This window comes from Peromyscus eremicus, chromosome 22 (genome assembly GCF_949786415.1).
Source record: "Peromyscus eremicus chromosome 22, PerEre_H2_v1, whole genome shotgun sequence".
Classification (NCBI taxonomy): Eukaryota; Metazoa; Chordata; class Mammalia; order Rodentia; family Cricetidae; genus Peromyscus; species Peromyscus eremicus.
The window spans coordinates 23,114,579-23,125,656 of NC_081437.1; the positions used below are offsets into that span (position 1 = coordinate 23,114,579).

The 11,078-nt window shown below is 55.1% G+C and overlaps 1 protein-coding gene across 3 annotated transcripts; it reads right to left on the reverse strand.

Moving 5' to 3' along the window:
* On the reverse strand, positions 1-10,808 carry Khk (ketohexokinase). 3 transcript variants are annotated; one of them, XM_059248337.1, is made up of 9 exons: positions 10,413-10,808; positions 7,328-7,444; positions 5,325-5,459; positions 4,945-5,079; positions 3,234-3,306; positions 1,858-2,004; positions 624-712; positions 387-544; positions 1-296 (listed from the first exon to the last, which is right to left on the reverse strand). In XM_059248337.1, the coding sequence occupies exons 1-9, from the start codon at positions 10,502-10,504 to the stop codon at positions 211-213; spliced, it is 1,032 nt and encodes a 343-aa protein (XP_059104320.1). In that variant the 5' UTR covers positions 10,505-10,808; the 3' UTR covers positions 1-210. The 3 variants fall into 3 exon arrangements, with proteins under 3 accessions (XP_059104320.1, XP_059104318.1, XP_059104319.1); XM_059248335.1 differs by lacking the exon at positions 4,945-5,079; XM_059248336.1 differs by lacking the exons at positions 4,945-5,079; positions 5,325-5,459.
* Positions 10,809-11,078: the final 270 nt, after the last annotated feature.

The window sequence follows — 11,078 nt, forward strand, 5'->3', positions numbered from 1 at the left end:
TGACTTAGGGGAAGATTTATTTGCTCTGAGTATCTGCAGAATGGAGGTGGAGGAATACAGAAATATGAACACAGAGAGTTCTTTCCGCGGCCTACACCTGCCCAGGGAACAGGGCAGCTGGATGCCAGGCTGGGTGAAGCGGAGAAGGCAATGGCAGGCAATGGTGCCAGCCTCTGAGATGTTGAGCTGGTGCCTCTTCTCGCCCACCTCTCACACAATGCCGTCAAAGCCCTGCAGGCCACACTTCCTGCCAGCCACCTGGCAGCCGAATCTCAGTGCCTCCTGCATGCTGTTTCCTGGAGGAGGACAAGGAGCAGCAGGGTCAGCCTGGTGTCTGAGACAGTGACAGGCCCAGCCCTGCCCTGATCCCACGCTGAGGGACTCACCCTTCGACAGGCTGAAGATGACAGAGGCGTTGAAGGTGTCTCCAGCCCCCAGAGTGTCTACGACTCGGGGTGGCGGGAAGGCATCTGAGTGTAGCAGCTGGCCATCAGGGCCCAGGGCGTCGGCGCCCTCCTCAGCCCAGGCACAGACCAGTGTAGCCCTGTAAGACCCACTCAGATGGGTGCCAGTCCACCTCATCCCCCAGGCCCCTCAGGCCCCTTCCTGGCTTCCCCACTCACCCTTTCTTCACACGACCATACAAGCCTCTCAGGGCCTCCGCCGCTGACTGGAACCCCAGGTGCTTAGCCACGTCTTTGCTCACAAACACCTGTGGGCAGGGAAAGAGAGGCCGGCAGCCACCTCTACTGAGTCCCTCACTACTAACAGCACAAGCCTTCTAAGTTAGTCAAGTATATCCCTAGCATGGCATCTCGCTGTCCCGCAGGAACGCATTTTATGCTTGCTTAAGCTGTGCCAAAATACAGCCTTGTGAATTGTGACACCGGGGCCCCGATATTTTTATTATGAGTTGAGGGGATTCAAAACCCAGAAGGAGCCTGGAGCACCATCTTGGGGTGAAGTCAAACCAGGCTGGCTCTCAAGAGTGGACTCGCCGGGCGGTGGTGGCGCACGCCTTTAATCCCAGCACTCGGGAGGCAGAGCCAGGCGGATCTCTGTGAGTTCGAGGCCAGCCTGGGCTACCAAGTGAGTTCCAGGAAAGGCGCAAAGCTACACAGAGAAACCCTGTCTCGAAAAACCAAAAAAAAAAAAAAAAGAGTGGACTCTGTTTTGTCTGCTCCCCACACAGCCCAGCCCTTCAGAGCGAGTTTCTTCATCTGCAAAATAAGGCAGCCCTAGAGCTCTCTCCCTAGGGAGAGTTTGAGGGGAGGGGCGATCAGCCTGTCATCCCCCCCCCCCCAGCTGAGGACCGAACCCAGGGCCTTGCGCTTGCTAGGTAAGCGCTCTACCGCTGAGCTAAATCCCCAACCCCAGACTGTCATATTTTTTAACTGTGCACCAAGACCAACAAGCAGTGTCTAGACAGTGTCCAACTAGCTTTAGCTACGACACCGGGATTATCGCCTAAGTTCCCTTTACACACAGCCCTGTCTAAATCTTCCTTGAACCAGTCTCCTTCCCAGCCTCTTCTCTCGCCGCCTGCCACTTACGTGAGAAAAAACTCAGAGAACAGATTCATTCCCGTCTTCATTTTGCAGAGGGAAAGACTGAAGGGGATGAGCAAGGAGATACCCATGGCTATCTGGGTCCTGTCCATCCTGATTCCTATGTATTTACCTGAGCAGGAAAATTCTACTTCAGGGCTACCTTCACCTACCGTAACCCAGGAGCTGTGACCTACTAGGAGTTGCCAAGTTATCACTCAGAGCCTGGCAGGCAGGACTCGGGTCCTCTCTCGTTCTCCTAAGAACCCTGTCAGCTAGAGATGGCCGAGAGAAGCTGCAGGGCACTTACCACCTCACCATAGCTGAACAGCTGGAAGAGCTCTTCCCGGGGCTTCTCGATCTCCACCGACACCCGGACTCTCTGGGGCAGAGGCTGCTTGGCATTGTACTGTTCTATCCGCTGCAACATCTTCACCTGCTCCGATGCGTTCCGGCCCTGGGGCAGGACAAGGCAGCTCAGAGCCCAGCTGCTAAGGGCTCATTCTTCCCTCCCTGATGGAATTCTGGGTGCGGAGGGAGAGGGCTTGGAGGAAGCGGGGCTGGAACCCCCTTGGAGCTATGTGATTCTAGGACTGTCTTGGGCCTTGGAGGCCCGATCAGCCAAATTTTTCATTTCGAAAATGAGACTAAAGAATGAAAGATGCTGGACATTGCATGCCTGCGACCACAGCACTTGGGAGACTGAAGTAGGAAAATTGTGAATTCCGGGCCAACCTGACCTACATAGGTAAGACCCTAGAAAGAAGCAAGAAAGCAAAGAGAAGCTGGGTGTGGTGGCACACGCCTCTAATCCCAGCACTTGGAGACTAAGTCGGTCCAATCTCTGCGAGTTCAAGGCCAGCCTGGTCTACATAGTCAGACCCTGTCTCAAAAAACAAACAAAAGAAAACAAAACAAGAACCCCAAAGAGACAGACAGAGGGGGAGCGAGAGAAGAAGGAGAGGGAGAGGGAGAGAGAGGGAGAGAGAGAGAGGGAGAGGGAGAGAGAGAGGAGATGGAGACAGGAGGTAGAGACACACTGGAAGAATCTACATTAAGTCAAAGGGACAACCCCGGACTTCTCAAGGTTTCCTCTTATCTGGATCCCCAGATTTCTCCCTTGGAAAGAAAGTTGTAATTCCCTTCGGGCCCTCTCCTTCCTGTTTCCTCAGAAGTAAAAGAAGTCAACTCCTCCTAAGCAGCTGGCAGAAACAGATACCAGGAGGGAGGCAGCCCTAACCCAAAAAAGGGGGCCTGGAGCTGTCTGTTCCTGTATGCTGCTGTATCTCCGGATCTTTCTGCACCTCGCTTTCCTCATCGGAAAACATAAGAAAGGGTGGAGAGGGGCTGGAGAGATGGCTCAGAGGTTAAGAGCACTAGCTGTTCTTCCAGAGGTCCTGAGTTCAATTCCCAGCAACCATATGGTGGCTCACAAACATCTGTAATGAGATCTGGCGCCCTCTTCTGGCCTGCAGGGGCACATGCAGACAGAACACTACATAATAAATAAATAAATCTTAAAAAAAAAAAAAAAAAAAAAAAAAAAAAAAGGCTGGAGAGGAATGGCAGAGGGCTATTCATTATCCCTGTCGTACTTGATGGTTCCAAGAAATCACGGAAGAGGCTGACCATGCGCAAGGGCCTGGCAGGCTAAGCCCCTAGAAACACAGGTAGGGCAGGGCTTGCCTCAATGTGGATCCACTTGAACCGGGTCAGATCAACCTTCTCAAAGTCCTTGGCAGACACATCTGGCAGGTTCCTACATCACAAAACAGGAAGGAAAGAGAAGGAGCGTGGTGAGGGCAGCCAGGCCCCGGTTCTCCGACGGCTGGGGACCCTGTGCCTAGCAGCGATGCCAGCAGCATGGCAGGAAGCTGGGAAGCTCAGGGCTCTGGGGCCTCGGCTGCGCCCTGTCCCACTTTGCTAAGGTGCCCTTTTTGAGTTGAGGTTATCTAAGGATAAACACCACGGCAGCCTGTGACAAGTCTCCCCTCTACCTCCCGCCCCTCCGTGTTCCTCGGAAACAACCGCCCCTAGGGTGCAGGAGACTACATTTCCCAGAAGGCCCCTCGCGGGAGCACACAGCTCCCAGCAGGCAATGGCCCCGCGAATTACAAAGCCCAAGGCTGCCCTGCCAGGAGCTTTCTTTAATAACATTCTCTAGCTGGGAGTTTGCCAGTGACGGGACACCTTGTCCTGAGTTGGGCTCCTCACTTCATCCCTAAGGTCAAAGTTGACACTCCGAGGAAGCGTTCATGTGTGGCTGGCTGGTCTAGATGTGGTTGGCCTCAATGCTGCTTGGCCACACAGCCTATTCCCTCTCTGTAGTGCGGTGGAACCTTCCATCCACTTCGCTAGTGGCGGAGGGGGAGGGCTTTCCGGGGCTGCTTTCCCATCGGTACACAGGACTGAAAGCCCTTAGCCTCCCGGGCCTGCTGCGGTCGGAGCTATGCATGTGAATATGCCTGGACCCAGGCCAGAAGGCAATAAACATTTCTCTTCGGCTCCTCCTCGGCCTGCTTGACAGTACCCATGTGTGTGTCCTTGATCGGAGTTGCTGCGGATCATCGCTTGCTTAACAGGTCGATGACAGCGATTGCCTAATCTGAAAGTCACCTTTAATAGGTGAATGCCCACTCACTCTTGAGATCTCCATAGCCTACCCAGGTCCGGTGGTCATGCTAGGTAGTAAGGACAGCGTGAACCCTGAGGCCCCCAGCCTCGTCCCCTCTACCAGCCCTTATCCAGCACCTGCCACCTACTGTACTGGGTTCTCAGTAAACTGAATCTCTGAATCTGTTCAGGAGGCGCCTGGGAGAGATAAGGGTGGAGGTCCACCTTTGGGACTCGAAAGGGATGCTCTTCTGTGTATGTTAACGTCACATCAGTCAGCCCTGACCTGCTGATCTGATGTCCCCTTCCTTCCGTAGTGGCTGCCAATGGTGTGTGGTGTCATCACACCAGGACCTTTGGAGGGGCCCAAACCTCAGCTCCCTGATGCCATGCTGCAGGCTCAAAGCTCTGGGACTGACCCCAGACATCCCAGTGGGTCCCTTAGCCCTTCAAGGCTTTATATGGGTTGTCTCCCATCTCTGTACACCCCGCCCTAAGCTGCTGATTGACTAATTACGAAGCAATCATATCACCAATTACATGTTTTACAGGTCTGCCTGCCCGGCCACCCTTGTGCTGGTCAAGGGCAAATTACCAAGCAGGGCAGAGCCGACCCCCTTCCCACCTCTCTTCTCCCCCAATTGAAAACAATTCAAAAATTACCGAACAGTTTTGGCGTGGGGGCAATTTCTGGTATAGAGAAGCCATGGATGGAATTTTGCCCAGCAGTGAAAGAGGGCACTGATTGGTGGGTTGTGGGAGGGCAAGGCCAAGGGGCCCTTACGTGTCGTAGAGTATAATGGTACGGGAACCATTGGAGTTGTTGATGATGCAGGATGAGCAAGGGCTATCTCCCTGGCTCTGCCAGGCCACTTGAGACACATCCACGCCCCTCCGCCTGAAGTCAGCCACCAGGAAGCTTTGGGGGGAGGGACCCAAGCCAGGGAGAGGGCAAGGAAACACAGGTTAGAGCTCCACATAGCCGAGACCTCCCCCAGGGGTGGGAAGGGTGCGCTGGAGCACACGGGGCCTCTGAAAGAAGAAGGGTCCTGTCCTGAGGGTGTAGCGATGGCAGCGGCGGCGGCGGCGGCGGCGGCGGCGGCGGCGGCGGCGGCGGCGGCGGCGGCGGCGGCGGCTGGCAAAGCAGCAGACAGGTGTACAAACCTGTAGGCGTGCAGGATGGTGCGGCTACCGCTGGCCTGGTTGATGATAACTGTAGAGGTGGGGATGGAGCCCTCGGTCTGAAGGACCGCGTAGCGTAGGTCCACAGAATGTCGGCGGAGGTCATCCAGAACAAAACTGCCGGGGTGGAGTAACCCGGAGGGGCAGTTTGGCAAGAGTTTAGGGGACTAGAAGGGAGGGCCGCCAGGGACCCTGAAAGGCAAGGGGATGAGCAGAGGAAGTAGGAGGGAACTGGCAATCTCAGTCTTGCCAGAGGTGATGGCGGGGGACAGGAGAGGCAGGGTGCAGAGCCTGGACATCAGAGAGATAGGAACGAACATTTTAGGCTGGTCTCAGTCCAGTTCACACTGGAAAGCTTTGCCCTCACCCTTAAAGCCAGACGGAGGTAGATTTGGGGCCTGGAGCCTGTTTGAACCAATTGTGTGTGAGTCCTGTGGCCTGGTTTGTTCGTGCAAGACCTAGGCAGAATTAATAATTAATCGCCAAGGTGATACTTGGCAACCCTCCCAGTTGCCCTCTGCGTGTTCATACTCATGGTGTGCTGCTTTCCGGGGTCCCTTGCTATGGTACCTCCTCTTACATTTCTTGTAGGCTGATCATCCAGGAAGCGGTGCTGCCTTAGGGGACCTGGTCACCACTGTCTTCTCAAAGCTGGACTGACCCCTATGGGCAATGGGTTGGTGCACGTGGGAGGTCTGTAAATAAGCACCTGACCCAGGACGATTTCACATAATGCCCCTTAGTTAGAATGAGCTTAGAGACATCACTTCAAGATTAGCCTAGCGGAACAGCAAGGAGGCTGGTCCTACTCCTTCCAGGAAACTCCAGAGCAAGCAACCGTGCCCAGTGGCCCAGCCATCCTGTGTCTTCTCACTATGAGCAGACCTCCCTTTCAGTAGCACCTAAGCCGGACAGAGTTGTAGGACCCACACAGTGCATTGTCCCTTGACCTGACCGCACAAGGGTCCCTTAGTAGTTCCCCCAACGCATTAGAAATATGGTTTGGTTTGCTAACCGATGCTTTGCACCCACAGTGCCTGGCATATAGTAGGTGCTCATTAAATGTTTGCTGAATGCAGAGAAAGAATTCTGAAGGGCTCACCCCCCAAATATGATTGCTCACTATACGAGAGCCCACCATCCTAAGCAAGAACCGGGGGCCTGCTTCCACCTAGGAAGGGACTCCTGGCCCATCTCCAGGAGAGAGTCTCTTCACTCTGTTAGTTTTGTTCCAGTTCACCAAGACTGGGAATTTGGCTGTCAACATCCCCCTCAAACCAGGGATCAAAGGGCTGTGCTTTACAGGCCAGAAACCTGGCAGTCTGCCCCAGTGCCCGCAGCGGGCAAAGTATGGGCCACACCTCCCGATAAGTGTGTGCTGAGTTGATGGTGTCAGGGGTCAAAGGGCTCTCGGGTCCTTGCAGAAGTTGACATGGAGAAGGCGCGTGGGTCACTTGTGGACCGCAGCCTCTGCAGCAAATGGGTTTGGGCCTCAGTGTTAACATGTGACCTCAGGATGTCCTGCGCCGTGGACTCTTGGTATTGACTTACAACGAGGACACAAGCGGTGGCCCTCATCCTCAACTGTGGGCCTTCATCCTGTGGCCATGGATGCTCAGGGCGCCCCTGGGGCAGGGAAGGGTATACAGCCTGTCCCTAACTGCCTTTTACATCAAACACAGCAAGGATAAGGGCCATGAGAAGGGCAAAGGCAGATTGCTGCAGGAAGCAAGGAAGGAGGTGGTGGGCAGCCTAAGCAGGCTCTGCGGCAAGCTGTGGGAACGGAACCCTTACAGGAGTGGGGGGTTAGCACCCAAACAGCAGACAGACCACCCCAGAAGGACCAGGGAATCTGGGACTCTCCCGTGGGTCACCACCCACCCACCATTCTTCTATCCTGCCCACCCCACGGTTCAGGCGACTCTCCTCTCCCTGTGCCCTGCAGGCAAGCATCCCCTCCAACAGGTACGCCCTCCCAAACTTACTCGGCGACATGGCCAGGGGCCAACGAGCCCATGAAGGCGCAGCGGGTTCCGAGCAAGGCAAGGACCGTGCAGGAGTTGGACGCGTTGCCTCCACGTTGCCATCTCTGGGATAGGCACCTGTAAGGCACAAGGTGCATCCCTGCAGCCTCAGCGGACTGGTCCCGGGGCGGGGGGAAGCAGGCCCGACCTCAGTCCCCTGTGTAGGCGTCCACAGAATGCAGGAGCCAGGATGAATCTGTTTCAGCTCACTTGCTATAAATGGAGCTGCCGAGACTCAGCGGTGGGACGGGGCTGGGCTGCGGGTCGGTCCCCATATCTCGGGCTACATTCAAGCATGTAGCTGCATCCGCCTGTTTCTAGCAAACCAGGAAACCTGTGGGGGCCCCTCTCACTCGGAGGGCTCCCTTAGCTTTGGGTCATCTCTTCCTTAGTCACAGTGAGATGTCCCAGTGAAACCCTCCAAAGTCACGCTGAAGCTTCAGGCTGTGCAGAAGTGCTCAGCATGAGGATTTTTTTTTTTTCTCTTTTTTTCTGGAAGACTCTCCTCAGTATGCACTCTGGGAAACAGGAGACATATCTCAGGTCATCTCTGACCGTGAACCCCAAGTTCTGAGAGTCCCTGGGTCAGGTGGGGTGGGGATATCAGGAAGGATTGCTCTTCTGGGAGACTGGAGTCCAGAACCAGGGATGCTATGCAGCACCACAGGTCTGCAGAGAAGGGTACACGCCGAGGGCAGGGACCTGACAAACAAGGGCGGGGGCTCTTCCAGTAGTATCCACCTTCCAAATGGAGCCTGTGCCATCAGCAGGGGAGAAAGGGTCCCCCTTCTCTTAGCCTTCAGGTAAAGAAGTTCAAGGGAATGCGGTGTTCAGTTCTAGCAGAATGTGGTACTGCATGTATTCTGGTTCAAATACAATCTCTGGAGAACTGGGAGCCTGAAATACGCATGTTCTCCTGGAATAAGAAAAAGCCGAGGGCTGGAGAGACGGCTCAGTGGTTTAAGAGCATGTGTTCTTGCAGAGGACCAGGGTTCAATTCCCAGGACCCACACAGTGACTCACAACCATCCGGAACTCCAGTTCAGGGCACCCAAAGTCCTCTTCTCACTTCTGTAGGAGGTGCCCGGTACGCAAGGGGTGCAAATACATCCATGCACACACAAAATACTCATACACATAAAGTAAATAAATCTGAAATGTGGGGCCAGAGAGATGGCTCAGTGGTTAGAGGGCTAGAGGACAGATTCAATTCCCAGCACCCACTTGTCAGCTCACAGCTGTCTGTAATTCCAGCCCAGGGGATCTGACACCCTCACACAGACATACGTGCAGGCCAAACGCCAATGCACATAAAATAAAAACAAGTAAGTCATTTAATAAAAGAGAGGGAGGAGGGCTGGAGAGCTGGCTCAGCAGTTAGGAGCACTTGCTCTTGCAGAGGGTCCAGGTTCGACTCCCAGCACCCACACTGTGGCTCACAACCGCCTGTAACTCTAGTTCCAGGGGATTCAGTGCCCTCTTCTGACCTCTTCAGGCACCAGGATTGCATGTGGTGCAGACACACGTGGGCAGAACACTCACATACGTACAGATAATAAAATCAATCTTTTTTAAAGAGAGAGAGAGAGAGAGAGAGAGAGAGAGAGAGAGAGAGAGAGAGAGAAAGCCCGATTTCCCCCACTGAGCGCCAAATTGTACAGGTGGCTCTACCTTGGTAAGTAGGTTGGGTCTACACAACTAAATACCCTGAACTCTTCACCACTGTCCCTGTACCCCTGGCAAGGGCTCTCTAACTTCTGGCAAACAAAGCAACTTAAAGCAAAGGCTAAACTCCACGAGCTGAGCAGCAACAGAGACAGCACCCTGAACTTGGAGACATGCGCTGTAATCATTGCTCTGCCTCGTGTTACGTATGTGGCCCGATGAACAACACAGCTGGGCTCCTCCAAATCTTCAGCTTCCTCACCTACAGAAAGGATCTGCATGGTGCTTTCACAGTTCCCAGGGGGCCTGAGACAGCACAGGGGACAGTACTCTGGGGACCCCCAAAGCCAAAGAGCACCCAGCCCCCCCACCTCTGCAAGTTCCTCGCTGTCAGAGCTCTAGTTCTTGCCTAGAACTTCCTTTCGTCCAGTTCTTTGCTGAGACAACAAATAGCCGAGAGGCCATCGGCCTTGTTCAGAGCACCAAGAGAAAGCCGATGTTCCACTCCACAGGCATGCCTTCACGGCGTGGCAGCAAAATGGGGTGGCCCTTATCAAGAGTAAAGATAAAAACTGTCAAAGGACACTTCAGCTTCCACCAGAGAACCGGGGGATGTTCTCAGAACGTCCACTAAGATGTCCCCTCATCTTTGTAAAAAGACTTCTGGTGGTAGACTCCTTTGGGCACTTAGCACCAGGAAAAAAACTGAGCCAAGTTTCTCTCTAGCTAACCCAGAGAGGCTCCAGGTTTGCTTACACAGCCAGCCCTGAGCTAGGCAAGGCTCAAACGCCAGGTTTTTAAACGTTTGTGAGTGACTGAATGGCACGTATCACTCACTGTTAGCTACCTCGTGTTTTATTTCAGCAGTAGGCGGCAAGTTAGAAGTGCATACACAGGCTTGGGGTTGTGGGGAGGGGAGCTGAAGAACGTTTGTCTGGCACCTCATCAGCTGTGTGCCCTTGGGAGGGAAGAATCATTTCAGCCCTGTCTCTAAACCCAGGATTCTGACGATGCGCACAGTCCTAGGACTGAGACGGGAATCGGCTAACAACAGCCATGATTCAAGCCCAGTGTTGCACTCCAGATAATTCCTGAGGCTGAAAGGAGGACTTTAGGACAGCTTGGGCTACCTAGCAAGACCCTGTCAAAACAAAACAACAAACCCCAGACTCTATTTTTAATGGCCTCCAGTCTCCTGTCTTCACTCCCGCTGAGAGCCCCCAGGCTTCCCTGGCAAAGAACACCCGCACGCTAGGCTGGAATCGTGCCTCACTGCATGGGGAAGGAGGATATCCCCGGCTCAGCAGCCAATTAGCAGTGACAGGCACAAAGACTGGGCTACTGCGGCCCTGGGGTCTCTGAGGGGCCTGGGCGCCCCTACCTGCGATCCGTGTCCTCCTCTGGGTACTTGTCCACCACATTGATGATGTCCAGCACCACCAGCCCCACGCAAAGGATCTGCTTCTCTTCCATGAGGCTGCTCCCCAAGCTTCCTACCCGCAAGCGGAGGGAATTCCTACTGGGGCTCTGCCTCTTATCTGCTGAAGGAAGGTGTCCCAGCTTCTCAGGGGCTGCCCTGGCTCCTCCTCCGCGTGCGGAGCTCCACGGGCCAATGGCAGAACCTCTCTGAGCCCGGCCAGACCGTCCCACGAATGCAAAGCGAAAACGCACTAATAATGCACCACCTTTTCGATCCCTCTGCACCTGCTGCAGACTGCAGACCCTGGTCCACCGGGACGAGCGGGTCGGGCCACCGAAACCCCTCCTTCGCAGGAGGAGCACCCGAAGCACAGGGCTCCTCCCCGCCCCTGTGGCCCACCCGTCGCAGTCGAAGCCCCGCCCCTGCCAGGCTAGCGGGCGTCACGTGACGGGGAACGGGGAAGGCTGCCAGCCCGAGAGGCGGCTCTGGCCCTGCGCCCCCTGGCGGCCGCTGGGGGAACCGCGGTCGTGACCCTGAGGCTGCCACCGCGGGTGCCCTTAGCGGGGCGCGCACCCCGAGACCACCGGCCAGGAGGAGATCCCCGCCGTAGGACTCCGTCTCCTCCCG

Bases quoted from the DNA above. Each gene is read 5' to 3' on its own strand.
- Khk (XM_059248337.1), bottom strand. From the start codon at position 10,504: ATGGAAGAGAAGCAGATCCTTTGCGTGGGGCTGGTGGTGCTGGACATC. The intron at 5,460-7,327 runs GTAAGTTTGGGA...CCACCCCGGCAG, and splicing joins GCCCCTGGCCATGTCGCCGA to TTTTGTTCTGGATGACCTCC. The intron at 3,307-4,944 runs GTAAGGGCCCCT...TTTGTGATGTAG, and splicing joins ACCATTATACTCTACGACAC to GAACCTGCCAGATGTGTCTG.